We start from the raw sequence: 25950 nt of genomic DNA, 5'->3' as shown, positions 1-25950 counted from the left end.
TCAATGTATTAAATAAACTAAATATGATTCACTGAAAGAGTTACTATTGGCCCATATATTACACCACTTCTAATTGTAATATGAATAATTTGATGCTATTTTGTCCCGTTTTGCTCCCAGGAGAACCGGTGAATCTAGTAGCGGGTATAACGTCACTACAGTACTGACACAATGCTGCATGCTCAGAATAATAGGATGTAACATTTTGTACAGCAGGGGAAGGCAGCCTTCCAGTCTACGATTGTGGAACTAGAAGTCTCAGCATGCCTTGCCAGTCCGTGGTATGGCAGAACCAATTCATGCCTACCTTTGCTATATATTATACACATTATGATATATAAGAAACAGAAATATATGTATATTAAGAGCTTCTTGGCCTCAGTTTTCCATGCTTTGTTTTGCTCATTACTCTGTTGTCCTACAGAAAAAAAAAAAGAAAATACTGTAAAAATAACACAGGAGACAAATATTAGTAAATACAACGGGATCATGTTTAATGTACGCTCATCTTTGTAAGTAACATTTACATTCCTGCCACCCCACTCGAGCAGGGCCGTCATGGAAAGCACTGTCTACAGTTATCTTATTTCTCAACCACAGTGTCAATTGCCCTTAAATAAGGAAATGTGAGAAGTAACACATACTTGCCTACTTTTGAAAAACATATTCAGGGAGATTGTGAAAGCAACACCTATCAGCGCCGCGGTAAAGTGGGCGTGTACTGCTACATCTGAGAGGCGTGTCATAAAACTGATTTACATCCATATGCAAATGAGCCCCAGAGCAGTTAGTAATATCTACATGTTGATGGAATCACACTGATACTTCTCAGAAAATGCATGTAACCATAGGGATCATTGTGCCTTATAACCAATGCATGGAAATGATACTAATGATCCCATTTTAATGTATATATATATATATATATATCTGTTTATTTATTTATATATATATATATATATATATATATATATTAGATTCATAATGAGGGTAAGGTGCAATCATGGAGATTGCTGGACTCTTCAGGGAGTCAGGGAGATTGCTACTATTTCAGGGAGTCTCCCTGACAATCATGGAGAGTTGGCAAGTTTGGGGTAAAAGGAAATCTCCACTTTACTGAAAGTTCTTTTCAACACTGTTATCTTCCCCGATGTACACTAACGTGAGCATATACATGACCTGGGCATCTTTGTTCCAAACGTACCTGTCAAATATCTGTCACTTATGGTTGTTCTCTCTGCTGCTCTGGGAGTCAGGGAAAACCGCCGGAAGGCAGATAGGGCTGTCTCCCTCTCCATAGCTGTCCCTGGCTGCCTCCCTTCCCAGGGCAACAGGGAGAATCGGAGCAGGGGGGGAGGCAGAGATGGCAGTTGCCCCCCCATAATTTCTGTTAGGTGGGCAAAGACTGTGTTCGCCCCCCCCCCCCCCTTGAACTTCTACACAAAAGCAAATTAATTAAGTTGTCTCCATGTTTGTTCTGCGTACATTTTATTCTTGCAAACACATTTTCTTTCTTTCTTAGAAGCCCCACTCATTTTGCTATAACAATTTGCAGTAAGCTTAAGCAGGCACACAAGGCCTCACCTCCAGAGAGGTCTGGAGCCTGAAAAGCTGAAACTACAATTTCTTCGTCCACATGACAATGGGACACTACCTAAGGTAGGTAACCCTCCCTTGTACGAAGAATAGCTCTATCCTGGTGAAAAATAAAAAATGGGGAGCGACAAGAAAGCGCTGCTAAATCAGAGACTGCGTGCAAACTGCAGAAGCTATAGCGAGGAGAAAAAGTGTCTTCGCTGTCAACCATTTCAAGTCTACAGAGTCCAGAGGTTCAAATGGGGAAGCTTGTTGCCCCTTAAGAGCCAAAGACACATCCCACGGTGCTACTGGTGGGACAAAGAGAGGCCGAACTCGCAGAACTCCCTGAAAAAAAATTCTAACATCTGGTAATGAAGCAATCTCTCTCTGGAACCAGACGGGCAATGCAGAAACTTGCACTCTCATAGTGGCCAAGTGGAGACCAAGATCTAACCCAGCCTGGAGAAAAGCCAGTTCCCGGGAAACCCTAAACACCTTCGGGTCATACTTCCTAGGGCAGTGTTTCCCGACCTCGGTCCTCAAGGCACACTAACTGTCCTGGTTTTTGTGATATCCATGCTGAAGCACAGATGGTTAAATCAAAATAACTGAGGTACTAATTAAGCCACCTGTGCTCAACTATGGCTATCCTTAAAAGTGGGACTGTTAGTGTGCCTTGAGGACCGTGGTTGGGAACCCCTGTCCTAGGGGAACACCATTGACCAAAAGAACGCCTAACCCTGTAATAGATGTGGGCAGAGGCCAGCTTCTGTGCTCTAAGCATCGTTTGAATCACAGAGCAGGAGAAACCGTTGGCTCTCAAGATGGAAGATTCAAGAGCCACGCCATCAAAGCCAGACTATGTAGATCTGGATGCAGGCAGGGACCCTGCTTTAACAGATCCTGCCTAGAGGAAGAGGATACGGACTGTCTATGGATAGATTCTGTATGTCGTGAACCAATGACGTCTCGGGTAAGCTGGAGCCACTTCCACCTTCCTGCTTGAATTTCCCGAGGACTCATGGGAGGAGGGAAATTGGAGGAAAGAGATACCCCAGCTGAAGTCCCATCTTACTGCCAGTGCATCCATGAATGCTGCTGATGGGTCTCTGGACCTGGACCCGTACCTGGGGACCTTGTGGTTGTGACGAGATGCCATGAGGTCTATGTCTGGTAGACCCCATTTGTTCACCAAGAGCTGAAACACTCCTGGGTGGAGAGACCACTCTCTGGCATGTACAGTATGTCCTGATGACTTAGGAAGTATGCTTCCCAATTGAGGTCTCCCGGAATGAATATTGCTGAGATGGCCAGAAGATGACGTTCTGCTCAAATCAGAACCTTTGTCACTTCCTTCACGGCTGCATGACTTTGCGTGCCTCCCTGATGATTGAGATAGGCTACTGTAGTTGCGTTGTCGGATTGGATCTGGACCGGCTTGCCTTGGAGCAGGTCCTGTGCCATGATAAGTGCTTTGTTTAGTGCTCGCAGTTCCAGAATGTTTATTGGCAGATTACTTTCCTGAATTGTCCATCTTCCCTGAAAGGTGTGATGACCTGTCACTGCTCCCCATCCACGAAGACTGGTGTCTGTGGTGAAAAGCACCCAATTTGGAATCCAGAATGGGCGCCCTTTGTCCAGATAATCCTTTTTCAGCCACAACAGGAGGGAGAGACAAACCTCTGGAGTGAGAAGGATCGTCTGGGACCTTATTAGCTGATACTGTCCGTTCCACCTGGAGGTAATCAATCTTTGCAGAGACCTGGAATGAAACTGAGCATACCCCACCATGTCGAAGGTGGATACCATTAATCCCAGGACCTGCATTGCTGATAGAATGGATACCCTTCACTTACATAGCAGTTTGCGTACTTGCAATGATAGGGCCACAATCTTGTCCTCTGGTAGAAGCACCCATTGTACCTGAGAATCCAGAAGTGCTCCCAGATATATCATTTGCTATGTTGGAGAAAGAGAGGATTTCTTCTGATTGATGATCCAGCCGTGCTTTTGTAGGCAGACTATGGTCAGATGGAGATGGTGTTGTAAAACAACTGGAGTTTGTGCCAATATCAGAAGATCATCCAGATATGGTAGTATTCTGATTCCCTAACACCTGAGATAGGCTGTCATGACTACCATTATCTTGGAAAATACCCAGGGGGCCATTGATAGGCTAAAGGGCAATGCCTGAAATTGGTAATGTTGTTGTAGGACAGGAAACCGTAGAAATTGTTGGAGGGATGGCGTAATAGGAACATGCAGATACGAATCCTGAATGTCCAGGAAATCTATAAAATCCCCAGGCTCCATTGCCAAAATAATTGACCGGAGAGTTTCCATACGGTACTTGGGTACATAAATAAACCTGTTGAGGGTTTTTAGATTTAGAATAGAGCGATGAGACCCATTTGATTTCTGAACCAAAAATAGATTGGAATAATAACCTCTTGCTTGTTGCAACACAGGAACCGGGATTATTGCCCTTGCCTGCAGCAGAGTTAATGGCCTCCTGAAGGGCCAAGGCCTTGACCGCACCTGATGGAGGATCTGTGCAAAAATCTTCTGGGGAGGATGCATCCGGAAAGTGATGGCATACCCCTGAGAGTCCACTTCTCGGACCCAGGCATCTGTTGTTGTTTGATGCCAGTAATCTGTAAACTGAAGAAGTCGGCCTCCCACCCTGGGATCCGCCAGGAGGAGGCCCACCCCATCAGGCCAAGGGTTTGTCATCCGGCTTAGAAGCTGGACATCTAGCCAGTCCAGTCCTCTTAGTTTGTTGCCTTGATGTCCTGTGAAAACTAGATGGCCTGGAAGGAGATGGTTCCTTTGCTCGTCCCTGAGGACAAATGGACCGAAAAGAGACATGCCTAGATTATGTTGTACCAGTTGATGGCAGACCTGCAGACTTTGAACCCGCTAGAGTAGCTATTATCTTATCTAACTTGGCTCCAAAAAGTATATTTCCATAGAAAGGTAAGGCTTCCAGAGCCTTCTTTGATCCTGTATCAGCTTTCCAGGATCCAAAGGACCCTGCGTGCCACTACTGAAGCTGCTTTAGAAGATAAAATTCCAGCATCTATTGCAGCTTCTCCCAAATAGGAGACCGCTTCCCATATGTGGGAGATATACATCATCTGTTCTCTGGTAGCATCTGGTAGAGATTCTTCCAATGCCCCCGTTCATTCTTCAACAGCTTTGGCTATCCAGGCTCCAGCCATAGCTAGACAAATATCTACTTCCGATGATGAAAATATTCCCTTAAGACAGGTTTAAAATTTCCTATCTGTAGAATCCTTAAGGGAAGATGCTAATGGAAAAGGCAATGTAGCATTTCTGACTAAGTCTGTCACGTAAGCATCCACAGTAGGGGGTACCTCCCACTTACTGTAGTACATTCGGAAGCTGGGAAAGGATTCAACGATGTTAATCTTTTATTTACATTAAACAGTTTATCCAGGTTACCCCATGCCTCTTCCATAAGCTCAGGGAGCTGCTCGGATTTAGGAAAGTCTGTTTTAGCCACGTTCCGGTATGGTCCTCCTCTCCCAAACTAGACCCTGGAGATGAAACCCTGAGCATCGTCTGATTCCCCTGATGATGCGTCTAAATCCATATGCTGAGCAGACCGATAAAAAGATAACTTTCGCTTAGGTGCCTTAGTAACTACCGGTCTGCTTGCAACAGCTGACTGAGCCATACTAGGACTTGAGTGGGCATAAGCATCCATCCACGAAGGATGTATAGGAGGTGCAAACATAGCATGCTGTGGGTACCCCATACAAGGAGGCAGTGTGGGAGCAGCAATAAGATCCTCAAATTGCTTCATAACCTGAGATAAGGAAGACACCCAAGATAGCTCTTGTACAGGGACTGGTGAAGAGGTTCTTTATAACAGACAGCATACAAACCATCCTTTGTAAAGTCCTGAGACGACAAGCCCACCAAACAGGCTTTACATGATACCAGCACAGGGGCCTCCTCCTGCTGAATTCCCTTTACCTTTTGACATATCAATTATAAAGGTAACAATGCAATGTAATGTGACAACCTTCACAATAACAAATAAATGTGAAGTATAAAGAAAAACTCCACACACACCTGCAACAGAGGGATGAGGAGAAACACGGAGATAGTTATAACTGACAGTCAGAAATAAAAGCAGTATTAACACAGTAGCTAGCAAACAGTCACATACAATGTATATGCAAATTAGTTGCACTGTTCTCTGAATCAACTACTCAAAACACAATGCTTGGGAGACTACCATGGGAGAGGTATAAAGGGAGACTGACCCAAAAACTCCTGAGACCAACAGCTACAGCAGCGCACCAATAGACTCTCATATACACGAGGCGGGTAGGAGGAGCGACCCAGACGCACAAAAACCTTTGAAGGGACTGTGTCAGGGGAGGAGCTGCCGGGGGAGCGCCTACCTCCCTTAAGCTGCATCAACCGGCCGGGTATGCTGGCCTCATGGCAGCAGAAGCGTCTGCTGCCGATCCCCAGCGTCAGATGAAAAGACCCCGGTGGTCTAGTGAGGACGCGGATATTCTGGGGCCTGACTGCTATCAAGCTCAGCCGAGACCCGCCGAAATCACCAGCCCTGTTGGTAGATGGAGTCGCAGTGCATGCGTCTTACTCCATACACGCAGTACTGCCAACCCAAAAACACAGAAAATAAAACAAAACATAAAATAAAAGCTTAGGAGTGCCTGACCAGTCCCGTTACAAAGGTGTGTCTGAATCCTGCCGCACCAAACGAACAACTGAAGGCCTGTGGCTGAGGGTATATATGGAGGAGGACCCGAGGCATCCTGGGAGCTGAAAGCTCTAACTGTTTGGTGCCTGGATCTCTCCAACCATAATATCCTTATGGTATCCCTGTAGATCCCTATGGACCCTGAAGAAGAAATGTAAATTTTTAAGATGAACAATTTAAGTTATTTTTCTAACAGCTATTTTACTAATTGGTAGTTAATAATAATATTTATTTAATAATGTATAAATACAATTTTATAGGAAAAATAAACAATGAAACTAGGGTTGGCCAACCCCAGAAACACTTACCAAAATGACCATAGGATTGGGAGTCTTTGTATATCTATAGTCACTGTTACAAGTGGCGTAAAACAAGATACCAAACATGAGAAAAAGGGGCTCCAGGCCCTATAGTAGTCCTTGGCCTTTTGCACACCCATGAAAATTTTCGTTCCTACGCCCCTGTACATGAGCACCTTGCTGAACATTACCTGTTGCTGATGATGCAGATTTTACTTCAACTTGATAACTTCTCCTTTGTATGGCTCTCTTTGTACTGGAACTGGTTGGCATACCTAAAAAACGCAATGCAATGAAATTAAACTTATGTGCTCAGAGGATATAAAGTTTTTGCTGAAAAGCACTGGTTTCTGATAAACATTTACCCTTGTGTGTTCATGTGATAGAGAACATAATTGTTCCACTGGGGCAGGGAATGATGTGAATTCTAAAAATATTCTCTGTGAAGCGCTGCGGAATATGTGTGCGCTATATAAATTACTATTAATAATAATAACAATAATTATAATTATTATCATTTAAAAAAAAGTTAATTTTTTTAATCAGCCTGTGGGCATGTACAAGGCATGATATTACAGCGATTGCCAAGAAATTTATGGACAATGGGCCTGATGAAGCAAGGAATGCAGTTGCTAATATGCCCGCAGTGCGCGTGCACGAACTAGCCATTGCGATCGGGACTGCGCAGACCCATCCCAGAGTGATTGACAGGAAGTGCCATTTGGGGGTGATGATGGGGGGTGGTGGTCGGCCAAAAGCAGGCGTGCCAGTGCATAAATTATCCACTGCGATACCGTACGCAGCCTGAGGCCTGATAGCGTGCGTGGAAGTTAGCAATTCCTGAGTAAGGTCAGAGTGTGCGTAGAGGCTGCGATGGTCCTCGATTGTACCGATGTTTTCGCAGTCTTGCTAAACTTACGGATGTGTGTAAGGTAAAGTTGGCGTCCATATGTAGTGCAGCGGCAGCATTGTGATCGCAATGGATTAGCATACTATCGCAGTTGAACTGCGTGTGTAATCGCTATTGCATTTGCAGTTGCGTTCCGTAGTGAATCAGGCCCAGTATCTGAAAATGTTTCTAATAAAATATTACGCGAAAGAAGAGCTGCCAAAATGAAACTCTACTTACTGAGATATATTTAACATTATGACACAACTATCTGTGAATCAGCTGTCTATGTGGGGACGTAGTCAATAGGTCAGCAATTACATTGTTGACATTCATAAAGCCGACATCACAATGTACAAGCAACGTGTCAACACTCTCAGAATCTTGACAGGTGAAATGTCAACATTAGAGTTAGGCTGCAGGGCATGGTTTTAGATTGCATGGGGAGGAGGTTAGGTTTTGGCTGTGGGGGGGGGAGGGTTAGGGTGAGTCTGCGGGGGGGGAGGGTTAGGCTGCAGGTGAGAGGGTTAGGGTTAGGCTGAAGGTGTGGGGAGGATTAGGCTGCAGGGGAGAGGGTAAGGGTTAGGCTGTGGGGGAGGAGGATAGGTTTAGACTGTTGTGGGGAGGGTTAGGCTGCAGGTGGGAGAGTTAGGATTAGGCTGCAGGGGGAGGGTTAGGGTTAGGCTGCAGGGGAGAGGGTAAGGGTTAGGCTGTGGGTGAGTAGGTTAGGTTGTTGGGGGAGGGTACGGGGGATGGCTAGAGTTAGGCTGTGGGGGGCGGGTTAGGCTGCAGGTGGGAGAGTCAGGGTTAGGCTGTGGGGGGAGGGTTAGGGTTAGGCTGCGGGGGGATGGCTAGAGTTAGGCTGTGGGTTGGGAGAGTTAGGGTTAGGATGCGGGGGGGAGGGTTAGGCTGTAGACGGGAGGGTAAGGGTTAGGCTGTGGTGGGGGAGGAGTAGGTTTAGGCACTAGAGAGAGGGTTAGGGATAGGGGAGAAATACTCAGTGGAATGACAGAGAATCATAACTCTGACCAAGAAATCACAGTCACATGACCGTCGGGAGCCGGAAGACGCACTGAAGTTCATGCAGCCGTCGGAGCAGGGAAGTCACCGCAAGGACGATAAGTCATCATTCTAACATGTCGACATTTCATCACTGTCTACATAGTGAATGTTGACATGGTCAATGACGACATTATGATCATGTCAACATTATCACGCCGACATGATGAATGCGAACATTGACTGTCGACATATCGTACCACACTCGTCTATGGGCCTGATTCAGAGCCGGACGCTCTGACCAGAGCGCTTGCTCTGAATCAGGGCCGTCCTAGCTGAAAATGGTGCGGCCTTTTGGATGCTCGCATAGCTGTGGGTTACGACCCACAGCTTATGCGAGCGTCCATGATGATGGTCGCGATGGTCAAAGACCATCGCGACCATCGGGCTTGCGACAAGACCCTGCGGTAGGGTCTCGCTTCCGCAAGCCCAGGAGTGATTTTGGATCTATCAGAGCCAAAATCACTCCCACTGACATCATTACTGATGTCAGTGGGGCCGGACTCAGACGGTAGGCGTTCCCATGGGAACGCCTCTGTCTGGCAGCCACGCACCGGCACGCCCACCAAAGGGGGTGTGCTGTCACTCACCATCGACAGCACGTCCCCTTTGGTGCGAGACCCCGAGCGACGTATTCCTCGTCGCTCGCCAGGTCTCGCGCATGCGCACGACGGAGCTCCCTCCGTCGTGCGCATGCGCATTCGCCAAACATCGACCCGCTTGCGAGCGGGTCTGAATGACCCCCTATGTACACTGCATAATACTTATATACATTGTAATTATTCAGATTTTTCGGAGTATGCCAATATACTGACGCTATGTGTCCCTGGCCCCAATTACGTGTTCTACTGTATGATGTATTGATTTGTTACTGCTCAGTTCCAGTATATGCTGTTTATACATTGTGAAAGTTTATCCATCCTGACAGCTTATTGCTATATCACAGCTTAGAGAATGTACTTTAATAATCTCTTTAGTCCATTTGGCAACTTTATAAAATATATTTGTCTGGGCCATAGCACATTTTTATTATCTCTGATCATTTGTACTTTACGCACAATGGGCTCTATTCAGACCCGCTCGCTAGATGCGTTCGCACGCACTCAGTGTATGCAAATCCAGAACACTCCCAGCATGGCAGGTAATCAAACGGCAAGGCAATAGTACGCTCACTATGTCTTGGTGTGCGATCGCTCTGTGTATGCAGGCGCCCACCATCCCGTCTTAAGACGTCCACTTGCGCACGTCATGTCTTGGATGGGTGTGCAACCATCGGTACATCGAGAACCATCGGAAGCGAACGCAGTGCTTGTGGTTGACTATACCCTGCCACAAGCACTGCGAGCACAGTGTGAAATACAACCAAGTGACGTGTACTATGACGCTGCCTGTTAATTATGCACACCTCTGAAACGGCGTTAAGATGCTCAGACACACCTGTGTTCGCACCTCCACTCCCCCATTTCTATTGGCCTGCCCCTGTTACCACCCACAAACAGCTTCTCCTGTCACTCATTGTACAGGGCAGTCTATGTGCGGCGAGTGTATGCTTCCCGATCGCTTGCACTGGTTCGTGCACGCGCACTGCGATGCGTATGCATGCGCGGTTTGCAGAGATCGGCTGGCTGCGTGCGAACGCTTCCTCGTGAGCGGGTCTGAATCGGGCCCAATGTTCACAGTAGCACAGATGAAATCAGGAGGTGAAGCTGACCTCATGGGAGGCCATGAGCTGTCCACTCATGTGGCTAAGGCAGATGTCATGCCTGTATTTGAGATTGCAAATATTTCTAATAAGGAGCAACACTCAGGAAAGTTTTAGGAGTGTCAAGAGCGAATCCGGAGCATTCTTTATCTGCTGGGGAAATCATTCTATAATAATGTAATAGCTTTTGAAACAAGAGTCTAAGTGAAGATAAAGGCCCATATGTAATAATCTGCGAGCTGCATGAACCTGCGCGATTCCAGCCAGACGCAAAGTGGCTTTATTTTTGGGTAGTCGTGGAAGCCTGATTAACTGTATTATGCTAATGTAAGATTCCATACAGCTAATCCGAGGATCTATGCATCTGCAAGTGGGAAGCCGCTTCACCCATCAAATGCTGCAACCATCATCATTAGTTTCTGCATTTGCAATAGACCCTTATCTCCTTCCAATGGCCATTGTCTCCTCGTCACTTTCAACTCCCTCCTCTGCCCCACCCCCACCCTCTTTACTTTCTGAGCATGACTTCACCACCAAGTTCACATCCCACCAGACCCTCATTACCACATCCCCTACTTTCCCAGCCTGCCTCTCCCCATCTTCACCATTCATTTGTCCAACTCTGACTTCATTCTCCCCAGCCTCTGGAGATGAAGTCATGGCCCTAATCCGGTCCTCAAACCCTCCACCTTGATCCTATCCCCTCCCAACTCCTCCGTTCCCTCTCTCCTGATGCCTGTTCCCATCTTGCCCAGCTCTTCAATCTCTCCCTCTCATCAGGCACTGCCCCCGTATATACAAGCAATCCTTTATCTCCCCCATTCTTAAAAAAAACCACCCTTTATCCTGACACTGGGCCTGATTCAGACCCACTCGCAAGCGGCTGTCCGCTCGCAAGTGGGTCGATGGTGTGCACTGCGCATGCGCACGATGGCGGGAGCTCCGTCGTGCGCATGCGCCAGACGCGACGAGCGAAGGACTTTCCTTCGCTCGTTGTGTCTGATCAAAGGGGGCGTGCTGTCGATGTTGATTGACAGCACGCCCCCTTTGGTGGGCGTGCTGGGGGCGTGCCTCCCTGACGGGGGCGTTCCCAAGGGAACGCCTACCCTCAGAAGCCGGCCTACTGACATCACTAGTGATGTCAGTGGGAGTGATTTTGGCTCTGATAGAGCCAAAATCACTCAGGGCCTTGCGGTTGAGAAACTCAACCGCAGGCTCCGGCTCGCAGTGGCGATGGTCGCGATGGTCAGGACCATCGCGGCCATCAACCTGCACGCTCGTATAGGCTGTGGGTGGTGACCCACAGCTATACGAGCGTCCAGGAGGACGCTCCATAATTATGGAGGACGGCCCTCATTCAGAGCGTGCGTTCTGCTCAGAGCGTATGGCTCTGAATGAGGGCCACTATCTCTAATTACCACCCCATCTCTCTCCTCCCCTTTGCTTCCAAACTCCTTGAGTGATTTGTCTACAACCGCCTTACCGCCTTTCTTTCCTCCCACTCCCTACTTGACCCATTTTGTCTTCTCTACTCCACAGAACCCTCCCTCACTAAAATCAGCAATGACCTTCTTGCTGCTAAATCCAAGGGTCACTACTCTGCTCATTCTCTTTGTCCTCTCTGCTGCTTTTAACAACAAGGTCCACCATCTCCTCTTGCAAATCCTTCACCCACTCTGTCTGTGTGATATTGTCCTCTCCTGGGTGTCCTCCTACCTCTCTGACCATTCTTTCTCTGTCTCCTCCCATGACTCCACTTCTCCTGCACTTCCTCTACAAGTAGGTGTCCCCCATGGTTCTGTTCTTGGACCTCTGCTACTCTCCCTTAATACATCATCTTTAGGTGAGCTCATCAGCTCGTTTGGCCTCCAATATCATCTCTACGTTGATATCACTCAAATCTACCTCTCTTACACTTACCTTTCCATCACTCTCCTCACTCATATCTTCAGCTGTCGTTCTGCTATTTCATCCTGGGTGTCCCAGTGCTTTCTTAAACTCCACATGTCTAGGACTGAGCCGATAATCTTCCCACCCTTCAGAATAACCTCACCTCCCACAATTTCCTTATCTATTGGCAGCACCACCATCTCCTTTAGCCAGCAAATGTGCTGTCTTGGAGTTATTCTTGACTCCATCTTCTCCTTCAAACCACACATTCACTATCTTTCTCAGCCCTGCCATTTCCATCTGAAAAATATCTCCAGGAACAGACCCTTTCTCACTTTGGAGGCAACTAAGACCCACATCTGATCATCTCCAGACTGGACTACTGTAACCTCCTCTTATCTGGCCTCCCTGTCTTCCATCTCTCTCCACTCCAATTTGAGCTCAATGCTGTTGCCCGAATCATCTTCCTCCTCAATCGTACTGCATATGCCTCTCTCTCCTACAAGCCCTACACTGGCTACCCTTCCCCTTCAGAACGCAAACTTCTCACATTCACAAAATCTTCACCCAATCCTCTCCTACTTCTTTAACCTTATCTCGCTTAGATGCACAAATGCATGCTGCCTCTCCTCTCAATTGATTACTTCCTCCCATCTCCAAAAATTTTCCCGCACTGCTTCCTACCACTGGAACTCCTTACATCTCCACAAAACTTGAAACAAGCTCTCAAGACCCATTTCTTTCTCAAAGCCATCCAGCTTTCATCTTAACCCACTGCTCCATGCTCCTTGCTCACTGTCTCTCCCCTCTGTCTGTCACCCCTGTCTGTCTGCCCCTTTCCATTAGACTATAAGCTCTCACGAGCAGGGCCCTCTTCCCTTACAGTACATGCTTTTCCTTCTTCTTTTCCTGCATCTCATCCCCACTGCTTACAATCGTTCTATCGCCCAGTTTGGGTATTATGACTGCTGATGCCACAATGTTTATAAACCTTGTCCTGCAGAATTATGCACTGTAAGTCACTTTTTTCTTATTTTGTTCATACTGTTTCTGTTTACGTACCTTGTAAGGTGCTGTGGACCATTGCGGTGCCATATAAATACATGATAATAATAATAATACCAATACTAAGTGCAGGAGATTGGCCAGAAAATGTCTGACCAATCTCCTCAAGTTACACTCCCATGACACGTGCTTGACACTCCCAGAAGTCTGAACTCCCGGTTCCTGCTCCAAAATGCCCATTTCATGGATAGACAGATCCAGCAAAGATTGAACAGTTGAACATGTTTGAGTTGGTTCCTCTGTTTATTACTTTCAGCTGGGACAGTATACAATGTATACAAAGACATTATGGGGTCTATTGAACGTCACTTAATTTCTCCAAAAGCAGGGGAAAATGTAATTTTTACCTACTTTCGTAGAAATGAAGTATTGGGGCCATTAATTATAAAGGTAATGCAGGAGATATCATGGATATCACCTTCTTACCCAACCCCGATCTAGCCTGCTGTCACCATACACTAGTATGGGGATCTAAATTCATCAAGCTCCGAAAATACAACATTTTCAGAGCTTGACCTCAGGAAACTTCGGCATCTTCAGCTGGCGTTTGTTCTCGCACACCTGGTCCTTCCTATGGAAAGGAGTCCCAGCTGCGAAGATGGATATGTTGGGATCACTCCGCCCCTGTTCAACTCCTTCCGCCAGACGTCAGGGCTTTGTGTGCAGATCTGTACCCCAGTTCATGCATGCGCACTAGCACTGCCACGTCAGACGTGCCCATGCAAGGTTTCACTGCTATAGATGTAGTAGTGATAGGGACATGGAGACAGATGATCTTCAGATCAGCTGTCTCCGCACCAGAGCAATGTGGAATTGGTCCGCTGATTTTGTATCCACCACTGATACTCACGGCGAGTTGGTTACTTAATTATCGGGGGCCGCCCGGCCCCTCGATTATTATTGTAATGAATAGGCCCCTATGTGGTAGATTCAGCAAAACATAATGTGGCCTATTCATCAAACGATAAATGGCCAGGTAACCATGCGGAAATGCTAGTTTCTGCATATTTAAGTAACCAGGCCATTCATCATCAGTGGTCCGATAGGACCCCCTTGGTATTCAGCATCTTCAGACGGCGCTTGCTCTTGTAGCCCTATGGGAAGGAGTTCCGGGGATGCAAAGAGGGATCCAAGCGCATACTTCCGCCGCTTCCTCACTACCTCCCCGGCGGCTGTACGCATGCGTAATCTTGGGTCATGCATGTGTAGCCGGGCCAACGGGGAGGAGGTAAGTAACGCAGCTATATCTGTAGCTACGATACTAACCAAGGGGACAGATGCTTTTTGGAGCAGTTGTCCCCTTACCGGAGCAATGATGAATTGCTCCGGTGTAATCTATCCCCCGCTGCGAGTTGTATACTTAAGTATCCCTTGATGAAGTTCAATACTTCATCATCGGGGGCCATACGGCCTTCGATCTTGAATAGGCCCCAGAGAGAGATTTTAAAAATGACAGTTAAGAGCTAATTGGTTGGTACTTTAACACTCACCACTTTATCTCTATCCAAGCTTTAATATATCTCCCCCTATATTTCCAGACTGGGGGTATGTCTTTGAGTCAGTGCTGTGCCCACCTGGTACTCAGAGCAGATGTGGTATGTTAGGTTGACAGTTCTCATGTCGACATGCACCTGGTCTACACGGATGATGTGGTGACATTATAGAATGTAGACCTAAAGTCTCTTGTAGCCCAGGGGTCACTTACCTAGTCCTGGTAGTAGTGGTATATCCAGCATCATCTTCAGGGTTAGCTTAAGCCTAACCTCCACCCACAGCCTACCCCTAACACTCATGTTATTGACATTCCACATGGCGACAGTTCAGATGTCAATATTGTGGCAACATTCTGGGGATGACAACACAGTGTCTGCCGATACATTAAACCATGTTGATATTATAATGTTGATATTGTGGTAACTGTCGACAATATATGACCGGATCTCCTTACAGCATGGTACAAGCCAGTGTTGAGACTGTGGACCTCATTCAGAGCCGGTCGCACAGAGCGTGCGGTCTGTCTGAATGAGGGGAGGACCTCTTGAATTTTCAAGACATCCTCCTTTGCGGTGGTAAGGCTGTGGGTTAACACCCGCAGCCTTACGACCGCCTAAGGTGATGGACGCGATGGTCAAGACCATCGCGACCATCGGGGCTTACGACGAGACCCTAGGGTAGGGTCTTCCTTGTCGTAAGCCCCGGAGAGCTTTCGGCTCTCTGAGCTGGAAGCTCTCCACTGACATCACTAGTGATGTCAGTGAGGCCGCCCCCAAACGGTAGGTGTTCCCATGGGAACGCCCCCATTTGGGCTGCCACCCCCCCGGCCCGCCTTCCAAATGGGGCGAGCTGTCAATCAACATCGACAGCTCGCCCCCTTTGGATCGAGACCCGCTACGACCGGCGCTGTCGGCATAGCGGGTCTCACGCATGCGCACGACGGCGCCGCATTCCCTGGGGGGGTCATCGACCTGGTCCGAGCGCATCGGCGCTAACGACCGGGTCTGAATGACCCCCTGTATCCCACAGGCTAGTAATGAGAGTGGGACATTGGCTCATCAGTTACCTTTATTGTGCAGTAGGCCAAGCATTGACCCAAAGCATAAGCATTTAAACGCCATTGAGAGAACTCCATGTTCCAGAGATGGAATGTCTTATGTCAGTGATGGGTTTAACTCTACTAATAGTGCAGGGCATTCTCTGATGCTTTATAAAATGTCAAGCTAGCCAATATGTATATGTCTGAGATATGATTTTAGCCATTCATATTCTAACACACCAGCGGACAAATGAAAGAATTGCTGGTTGGCAAATTATGCTTTGAACCCATTGTGATGTTTCCTTCTTTGAGTTGGTTTAACCTTAGTTAAATACTATCAATTTGCCTATCAAGTTTTGTTTTGCCCTTTTGGAAGCTATTGAATTTATTTTACCTAAATGTAAGCATTGTAATTATCTAGTGGTGTTAGAAGTGGGGTTCCCAGACCGTGCCTTTACTAGGGAACCTTCCCCAAGCTGAATTAGACTCAACAGCGGCAGAAATAAAAATAATTTAGGTTACGATGTGTTTACTTACTTCATCTCTTTTTAAAATCCGGCTGTAGACATATTCAGCAAAGGGCTTGCGTGGAATATATTTCCCATGGCCTGCCATGGTCTGAAATACTCCATTTTTATATACCACTTTTCCGCCAGCGATAGTGACCAGAGCGACTCCGTGGCAAACCATGCCCTCAAATACATTGAAACTCACAGCCTGGTGATGGGTTTTAGCAGAGATGGTTCTGTAAAATAAGACATTTATGTCAGAGTGTATTGAGCATTGCTAAGTGCTGATATTGTATTATTATTACTTATGTAATAACATAAAGATAGCATGGGCCACTGCAGTCAAGTTCCCAAAAAATGTTGTATAATCTAGAATATGCAACATACTCAGGTAGACTAAAGGACCTCAATAAGTATATCTTGGAGCAGAGAAGAAAGGAGACGTGATGATATTATTGGCAGAACCTCCGAAATTTATATATGTGTCATCGGTATGCGATATGGATTAGTTCACATGGTACATGACCAGATTGAGTCATTTATTACTATTAACTGGTAGAAAACAGGTGCTGTGTAACACAAGGTTCATTGGTAAGCATCAGGAACACAATGCAGGCATATAATATGTACAACAGTATGTCCAGATGCAGCCAGGAACGTATGGGGTTAGTGCATGTGGTGCAGCACACACCGATATATAGGCAGTGATTGTGATATAATGGATATGTCACACTGTTATAGTGACGCTCAGGGACACGTCCTCTGATATGGAGTATGGAGGAGAGAAGCCATACACGCGCAGTAGCACACTGTGGTTATAGTCACAGGTCGTGTTAGTGACCCACCTCTCCAGGATACAAAGTACCTCTCCAAGATACAAAGTACCGGTGGGTCCCGGCAACAGAGGGAGAGGCAGCGTAGAGTGCACTGATCTCTCAACAGATACGTTTCTAATATTGTACATCAAGGGCTTAAATAAGGCAGCTGAGGGCAGTGCTGCCAAGAGCCGGGTCGGGCCCAGTTGAAGTGGCATGGCCTGACCGTGGGAGGTGTGGCCACGGACCCCTTGAGGAAAAACCGAAACAAAACTAAGGGAGGGGGCTGTGAGCCCCTCAGCCCAGTGCATATCCGGGGGTGGGGGCGTGATCGGGATGATCGCTCACCCCCACAGGCATAGGAGACTGCGGCTGCTCTGCAGTCTCCCTTTGCAGCCCAGCATACGGCAGCGTGTGTTGGGCTGCTCAGCTGACAGGGAGGGGGACGGCGTCTGACCCAGGCCCCCGCCAGGCTGGGTCATTTTTTCAGTAGGTCGGAAAATGAGCTTACATCATTGTACAGTACAGGGGCTGATTCATGTTTGTACACAACAGCAATCACAGCTGCGATCGCTCACGAATCGCAATTGTGAAAATATGCTAATAACTCCCCCTGCCATCTAGTGCATACGATCACTGAAAGCATCTCACATCCACCACTCGCACACATAACCGAAAACATTGAACGCAGACAGGGCCGGCCCGAGCCAAAGTTTTTTGGTAAGCGGAAATAGATTTTGGCACCCCTCAGTGGACTTTTATCCTAGCTCACTCTTCCCCCCACCCATGGAGCCGCTGTGACACCCCTGAAGTGGTCAACGCCCCATTTATATAAAATACTGTTATTTATTTTGCTGACAGATGTGCACTGTATATAAATAGTTAAAAATGCTAATTCATCTATCTACAGAGTAATAAGTTAAAGACTAGGTGGTCCATATAGGTACTGTAAATTATTTTGGACTAGGCATGCTGCCCTTTTCATATACAGTATATTAACCCCTTACAGCCGGGAATTTGAAGTGGTTTGCCCCACGAGACTGTGGACACTGGGGACACGCAGCCAGGCACAGGACACTACCATCCGCTATATAGGGGAACCTGTCCCCATACATAATATGATGGCCAGAGAGGAGAGCGGCACGTGCGAGGAGCGGGAATCGGACCCGCACGCGACCGCTGCTATAAAAGAAACTCCCGCGGGTGCTGCTGGGAGTAGCGGCCTGAGGCAGTGAGCCGGTAGGGGTACCCTGCGTGAGGGGACTCTTACCTCAGAGCCGGCGGTGATCAGAGTCGCGGCAGATCCCCGGCTGTGACATCCGGCACTCTGAACAGCCTTGGGGCACATGAGAGCTGTCAGAGTGAGAGGCTGGATTTACCCGGAGCGCGCTGAGGGAAGCGGCTGCCGGGACCGGAGCGGGCAGTAAGGAGAGCCACAGGAGGACTGTAGAGTCTGGAGCTCTGAAGGGACTGGACGGCAGAGGAAGTGAGGTGGAGCTCAGTGCCGGTGTATTTCCTTTGCTTAGCGCTGCTTGGGAGGCGGATCGGGGGAGTGGAGAGCAGGCGCAGCTTCTCCTCAGACTGGGCTGCAGTGTGACAAGGCAGAGAGCTTTTAGTGCAGAGGTGCTGCTGCGGATTTCAGGTGAAAGACATAGCCAGAGTGTGTAAGGGAGATCGGAGGTGGAGGTTATACATGCTGAAGGGGTAAGGAAAGTCTACTCAAGCGCTCATCAGTCACAACAGCCACTAAATAAACATACTGTACTCAAGTCATAAATTCTACAGTCTCACTAGAATCTGTTTCCCTTGGCCTCCACTCGCAATAGGCATTGTCATAGTTGAATGAGATCAGAGTAAGACCTGCATCTGGAGAGAGACATTGTATGACCACCTTTCTAATACCCGATAGCGATACTCGCTTTAGAAATTATAAAGAGTCTTCAGACCGAACATGTAAAATACTAATACATCCATGATCTGGTTGGTGGAAGATTTGAGTATAGAAATTATCAGCAGGCTTGAGGTGCAAACCGTGTACCTGCGACTACGATGTTTCTCACAGACTAAACCCATTATTTGGATAGCAGCAAGATTCTCATCACAAACACAGGGAGACTAGCCAGGAGAAATTGCAAATAGATCGCTTCAATTAACTTTTATTAAGCATGATCAGCTACAATACAGTTGCTACTAAATAGATAGTGTTGCATAAAACCATTGGGTTCAGACAAGTTGCCTATAATACTCAGCGAAAGAAGACAGAGAGGATTACATTGTTTACCCTAATATTAGAAACAAGTAACTGAAACTGTTTAAAAAGCATCAGTGCAGGATCTTGCATAGATAGAGTACATTTCAACTTATCCCCCAACATACTTCTTCAACCCGGGCAACATTTATAAATACTGTCTCCTAGGTAGCTAATTGCTTGCATGCAGTGAGAAACTTTGAGACTATTGCAATCTGTGTTTTTCCTGGTGCACCAGGTAGATGTGGTAGAAGATGCTTTATTTGTTCTGTTATACATACATGTGATGTAATATATATGTTCGCTCTTAACCTTCTTCTCTGCAGTTGGATTGCAAGTCCAGTGTTCCGGTTACAATAAAATTTGCAGATCCAAGTGTAATGTTATTTCCTTAAAAGAGTGTCTTAACAAATGTTATGTAATTGTTGCCATTGTAAGGTTGCAGTGAAAACTTTATTTTATTGCAAATATACAGTCAGGTGCATAAATATTGGGACATTGACAGCATTTTCATATTTTAGCCTCTATTCACCACTACAATGGCTTTGAAATGAAACAAACAAGATGTGCTTTAACTGCAGACTTTCAGATTTAATTTGAGGGTAATTACATCCAAATCAGGTGAACGGTGTAGGAATTACAACGGTTTCTATATGTGCCTCCCTGCTGCAGCAAGAGCGCAGTGGCTAATTTATGCACAACTAGAAAACAGTGCTTAATTGGTCGTGATACACCTGTGTTTCTCTAGCCACACCCCATTACTTCCCCCAAATGCTGTCAATCTGCATAAACATCAGCTTTTGCGTACAAACATGAATTAGGCCCTGTGTGGGCTAGTTACACAATGGTTCATATTGCCATGCTCTGTGGACACAGAATTACCATGGCTGTAATCTGTGCTGCGCATGCGCCGCTTTTGTGAAGATAACAGCGCACGCGCAGCACTGATTACAGCTGCGGTAAGTTAGAGAAGAGAGGGAAAAGTATCTATTTTCTGAAAAGCTGTCATCACAAAAATGACAGCCTTTCGGAATAGATAGTTATGGAGAGGAGGAATGATGAATTCCTCCGGTAATTAGGTAAAACTCCATGCGAATTCTAAACCTACAGTAATTACCTCCAGAGAAATTTTTGTTATGATGAATAGGCCCCAAAGTCCCTGCAAAGTAAATGTGAGAGACAGGAGACCCCACCATGGCAAACTAATATTCTAACTTTGAGGGCCTGAGTTAGCAGCAGACGCAGAGCTCATGTTTACGCAGTTCGAGTGATTATTTACCATTGCTCATGCGTGTAAGTCTCACAGTGCACATGTCGTGATTGCACTGCGATTACATACGCACGGAGGATCCATTCGCAAAGTGAGTGTTACGTGGTCAGAGTTTGGGGGTGGTAACGGGGGTGGATAAGTAAACGCAGGCCTGTCTGACCTTTTCATGGGTATGCATATTTAGCTATAGCGGTTGCATTTGCAGCATGAGAGCCCTCTGCGAGGAGAGCTGCAGTGTTTACGGCTGGTCAGACCTGCCATAGATGCTGCATGACAGCTTGATGTGCGTCGATGGAACGGGTGTCTACGCAGAAGTGCGACATTGGACGGATATGAGAAAGCAGCAGTGAGCATCTTTATGTCGGCTGCACATTTTAGCACTGCGATCTGTAAGTGATTGCATTTGTGTCTGCTGCTAAATCAGGCCCTTAAGTGAACGCGTTGTACTGAGTGGACAACAGGGCTGGGATATCACATTCACCCGCTATATCTCTTTCACACAGAACTTTATGTAGTCTACCCGAACCTGTTGTGGATGACAACATGGTGACACGGTACAAATCATCAATCCTGGTGTAGAAGTTTATTTTTCTGTTTGTGCAGGGAAAAAGCAGCCTCTAAACATCTGCTGCCCCTAGGCGGAGGCCTACTGTGACTTAGACTCAATGCTGCCCTAGTAGAGAATTTGTGCCAGTTCTCTCCCATTGTAATGCAGAAATAGTACAGATGATTAGAGGGGGCCGTGCAGTGGGACAATTGAAACACCACATTTTAACTGTCATATAATGTGTGGCATAGCCGGATCATCCATTAGGCAACCTAAGCTCCTGCCTAGGGACCAGCGAGCACTTGGGCCCTGAATTTAGGTTTAGTTTTTTTCTTTTTTACAAACAGGTGAAGGAAAGAAGCCCAAACCAGTATGTTCCATAGAGCATACTTGCCTACTTTTGAAAAAGCATTTCAGGTGTGAAAACAGCACCTATGAGCGCGGCGGTAAAGTGGGCGTGTACTGCTACATCTAAGAGGCGTGCCATAAAATTGACTTACACCCAAACGTAAATGAGCCCCAAAGCTGATAGTAAGATTTATTTGTTGATGAAAACACACTGATACTTTCCAGAAAATGCATGTAGCCATAGGGATCATTGTACCTTATACCCAATGCAGGGAAATGATACTATTTGAATGTATACATCTCTGTTTTGTTTTCTTTTTTTTAAATATAACAGCTTCATAATGGGGGTAAGGACAAGGTGCAATCAGGGAGATTGCTAGACTTTTCAGGGAGACAGGGAGATTGCTGCTATTTCAGGGAGCCTCCCTGACAATAAGGGAGAATTGGCAAATATGCCTTAAGGCCACTTGAGGTCTTAACCCGGTTATGATGTGTGGCCCCCAAGGTTTTAAGGGCCTTGAAAGTTTATATTTTTTACCACTACACAAATATTTTGTCTTCAATGGATATAAGTGCGTGGATATAGCTCTGAACGTGTGATTAAAGTTGACTTACTGGTTATACTGGGGAGCAATAGTCCAAATATAAAACATGTCCATCCACTGACTTCTCCAACAGATCTATATTCCAGGCACATTGATAAATCACCAGTGGAGCTGAACACATACTGTCCCAGCTGGATGAATCTAGGTCATCGTGTGCTAGCTTTACCCACTATACCTGAGATGTTCCCGCTCTGAAATATCACTGCCTTGTTTTGCCTTTAACCTTTTCTGATTGCACAAATAGTTTGATAGGATTATTGTGACTCCAGACACATTTTAATGGTGTTAAACTCTTTAATTTATAAGCCGCGTTGTAAAAGCTGGACGGAGATGCCAGCGGGAAGTTCCTGCGCGCACTTTGTCACTTCAGGAGAGAACTGGCTGATGAGAATGGGCAGGACGGACAGCTCGTGGAGATGCGGTGAGAGGCCTCACTAGGTTACACCAATGTTTTCTGCGCATTGACTAACACAAGGCAACAGCGACTAATTGTCTACAGATATCTCAACTTGTAATGTGCAGCCATGAAATGGTTGTGAGCACTCAGACAGGTCTGAGCGTAAATTGAGCTAATAAACTTAAACATGCTATCTGGTGGGTGGGGAATGCTGGGGTCTGTAGTTCCACAGCAGCTGGACAGGTGCAATTTTTCTGCTGGAAACTTGAAAATGTTCACTAATTGATGCAATGGTTACATAGAAACATAGAATTTAACAGCAAATAGGAACCACTTGGCCCATCTAGTGTGCGGCTGCCCTTAGTTGACGTACAGCAAGCTCTTTGGAAGCTATATTGTAGCCCTCCTGTTTTGGGTGTGTGTGTAAACGACACCAATACGCCCACAACTTTAAGACACCCCCCTCCCCGTTACCACCCAGAAACGCTTATGGAAAGTGCAAGGCTCCCCGTGCAGTTTCGAGGTGTGTCCCATGGCGGTAAACATCTCAGACACAAGCATAGAGGTAAAACATTGGGTGCAAATGGTCAATGTTTTTCAGCTGCACATGCCTCTAAGTTGCTAAAAAGTCGCACAGCACATGCAAGATGCACTGTCTCGGAAATGTATTATTGGGCATTCCTGGACGGTAACTGGAAGGTGGCTATTCCACTGTCTTATGGGTGCGTTCTGGGAGTGTCGCAGGCGATTCGCATAACCGGTTGCGAGCTTAGGGTCTGATGCAGATGTGGACTCAGAACACACAGCAGTTGCGTCTTTGTAAGCAGCTGCTATGTGTAAATATTCTAAAGGAAATAGACGCCATCGCAGATCCGATTGCTGTGTCTGAAGATGCAGCATGGGATCACCGTCGCAACCATCGCTTGCAGCTTCAGGTCATCTGAGAAAGCCAAAGGGCCTTGCTCATAAGAGCTTACAATCTAAAGGAGAGTGGGAGACAGACAGGGGTGGCAAAGAGGGAGAGGCAGTGAGCAAGGAGCAGGAAGCGGTGGGTTAGGATGAGAGCAGGAAAGCTTTGATGTCCTACCTGCCTGCAACTTATGTTCAATTCATATAAACAAATTACTGTAATCCTATAAAGCGTAGGAAAAACAGCAAAACAACCCCCACGCACAATGCATTAAAGGATGACTTTGTCATACTGAGCTCCATTGTCCAAACAGAGAGATCTGACACACGAGCCAAAACAGACCATTAGAGGCGCAGAACATTCCTTGTAGGTGCACAGCACAACAGCCAGGTTCAAAAATAGCTTCCTACCATCTGTCACAACCAATAACGCTCTGCTTGTTTAGCAGTCATGCCGAATCCATCACAGCTAGTGAGAACCCTCACAACAACCTCGGTCAATTTAAGATGCAGGCAGAATGTTATCCTCCAGTGTGCAACCAGGTGAAAGGCCAATGGCTTCTGCCTTTCCCCATTATTCCAGTTATTTAATATGGCTTAAAAAATGAATGCAAATAAACATGTAGGGTTCTGATGTACTAATCTAGCAGTTAATGTGACATTGTTCGGGGTTAGCATATAGTAGATGTTTTTACATGACAATAAAACTCATTATTCTATCCTGCCTATGGAGTTGATGATTTAAATATTTAAACATGTGCGGTGACAGACATCTGTGCAGAAGCAGTACTATTCTACAGTCACAATGTGACAAGGAAGAGTCTATTTCTAGCAGAGAACAGACAGGAAAATTCTGTCCTGAATGACAAGGAAGAAAAGTGGGATATTGTATTGACGTGAGAGAGCTCCAACTTCACATATCAAACCTACAGTAGCATCTATTAGGGCTATAAGGGAGGATGTACTAAGCCTTGGAAAGAGATAAAGTAGGGGGAGATAACGGGGTCTATGTACTAAGCCTTGGTGGGGGATAAAGTGGATGGTGATAAAGTGCCAAACCAATCAGGTCCTTTCCAAGGGGCCCATTCATGATGTTAATTATCAGGGTCGGTTCGCCACGAATTCCGGAGCAATTATGAATTCATCATTGCTCCGGCACGGTGACAGCTGATGCGAAAAATCAGCTGCCCCGCGAGCGGCTTCACTGCTCCTTTTCGGACCAGTGACTCTTTTCACTGTTCCTTTCGGAGTGACCTACAGATCACGCTTGTGCACAAGAGCCCGGACGTCCAGTGGAAGCAGCCGGACAGGGGCGGAGGCATCCAAAGGGAACCCTCTTCACGACCTGGGACTCCTTCCCATAGGGAAGGAGCGAGTGTCGGGAGCATTCATTATCTGAAGATGGCGAATGCTCCCGCACTCGAGCTACGAAAATATTGTATTTTCAGAGCTTGATGAATTCTGTCCCCATACTAGTGTATGGGGACAGCGTACCATTCCGGGAGTGGAAGGTAAGTAGGAAAAATCTGTGATATCTTCTGCTTTACCTTTGTGATGAATGGCCCGAATATTTAAAAATTAAGTGATGATGAATAGGCCCCCAAGGCTTAGTACATAGATCCAGAAGTACCAACCAATCAGCTTCTCACTGTCACTTTACAGGTTGTGTTTGAAAAAATGTCAGTTAGGAGCTTAGTACATCTACCCCATAGTGAAATGGGTTTAAAAAGGAACATCAGCGTAGATGTATAAGTAATACAATAAAGGGCTACTTAGAGCAGAAGGTAACACATGCTTATAGAGACGAGTCCTTATTCTGAGTTGAATGCAATGCTGACATTATCACAAATTGACGTTTGTCAATGGGCTATGCGTCCCACGGTGTGTACGCTCACAGTCGCAGTAGCTACTAAGACGTGCGGTCTCAGAAATGTGCCGGAAGTTCCTGGGCAGCGACTGGCAGGTGGCTATTCAAATGCACGGAAACCGGGTTGATGGGTGTATTATGGGATGGAGGTCGCCGGTGTGTCGCATAACTGATTGCGAAATGAGACTGAACTTCTTACATTGGGGGCCTTATTCTGATGGAGAATCTGCACCCAGCATAGGGCTGGTGCACGTTTAGATGGGGATTCCGATGTTAGACGCACCATGCAGGATAGCCGTGTGGATGCAGAAAATGGGTGAACTTTTTCCTGTGAAAAATAACTGTTCCTTTCATCCCCATTTAGGTATATATGGGTGGAGCAAGTTAGTAATGGAGCATTAGGGGAGACATTAATTCAGTTGTCATAATTTAACATTTTTAGTTTTGATATATTGGTTTAAGTGCACCTATTTATGTGCTTCATCTATGATGTAGTTAGGTTGGTCAAAGTTTCCTCCTGAAAGTAATAATGGAGTTATTGCAACAACAGCTTCTGAGACAGCGTGAAAACCAGGTACTATACTTTTATGAAGCTAAAAGGCCTCTGCGGCCACCTGCTCAGTATTCTGGCCATGATGCTCTCTAAAATACCTGCTGT

At 46.4% G+C, this 25950-nt stretch overlaps 1 protein-coding gene across 1 annotated transcript in view; it reads right to left on the bottom strand.

The window, feature by feature from the left end:
* Positions 1-205: 205 nt before the first annotated feature.
* DPYS (dihydropyrimidinase) overlaps positions 206-25950 on the bottom strand; it is a 74199-nt gene continuing 48454 nt past the window's right edge. The window contains exons 8-10 of the mRNA XM_088442589.1: positions 16315-16522; positions 6831-6914; positions 206-418 (exon numbers count right to left, since the gene is read on the bottom strand). Coding sequence (XP_088298715.1) covers positions 6852-6914; positions 16315-16522 — 271 coding nt within the window. The 3' untranslated portion in view covers positions 206-418; positions 6831-6851. The remainder of the gene's footprint in view (positions 419-6830; positions 6915-16314; positions 16523-25950) is intronic.

Source organism: Taudactylus pleione, unplaced genomic scaffold, assembly GCF_031769625.1.
Source record: "Taudactylus pleione unplaced genomic scaffold, aTauple2 ptg000314l, whole genome shotgun sequence".
Lineage (NCBI taxonomy): Eukaryota > Metazoa > Chordata > Amphibia > Anura > Myobatrachidae > Taudactylus > Taudactylus pleione.
The sequence above is the reverse complement of the archived record's forward strand: the minus strand, read 5'-3'. Positions and strand labels throughout refer to the sequence as shown.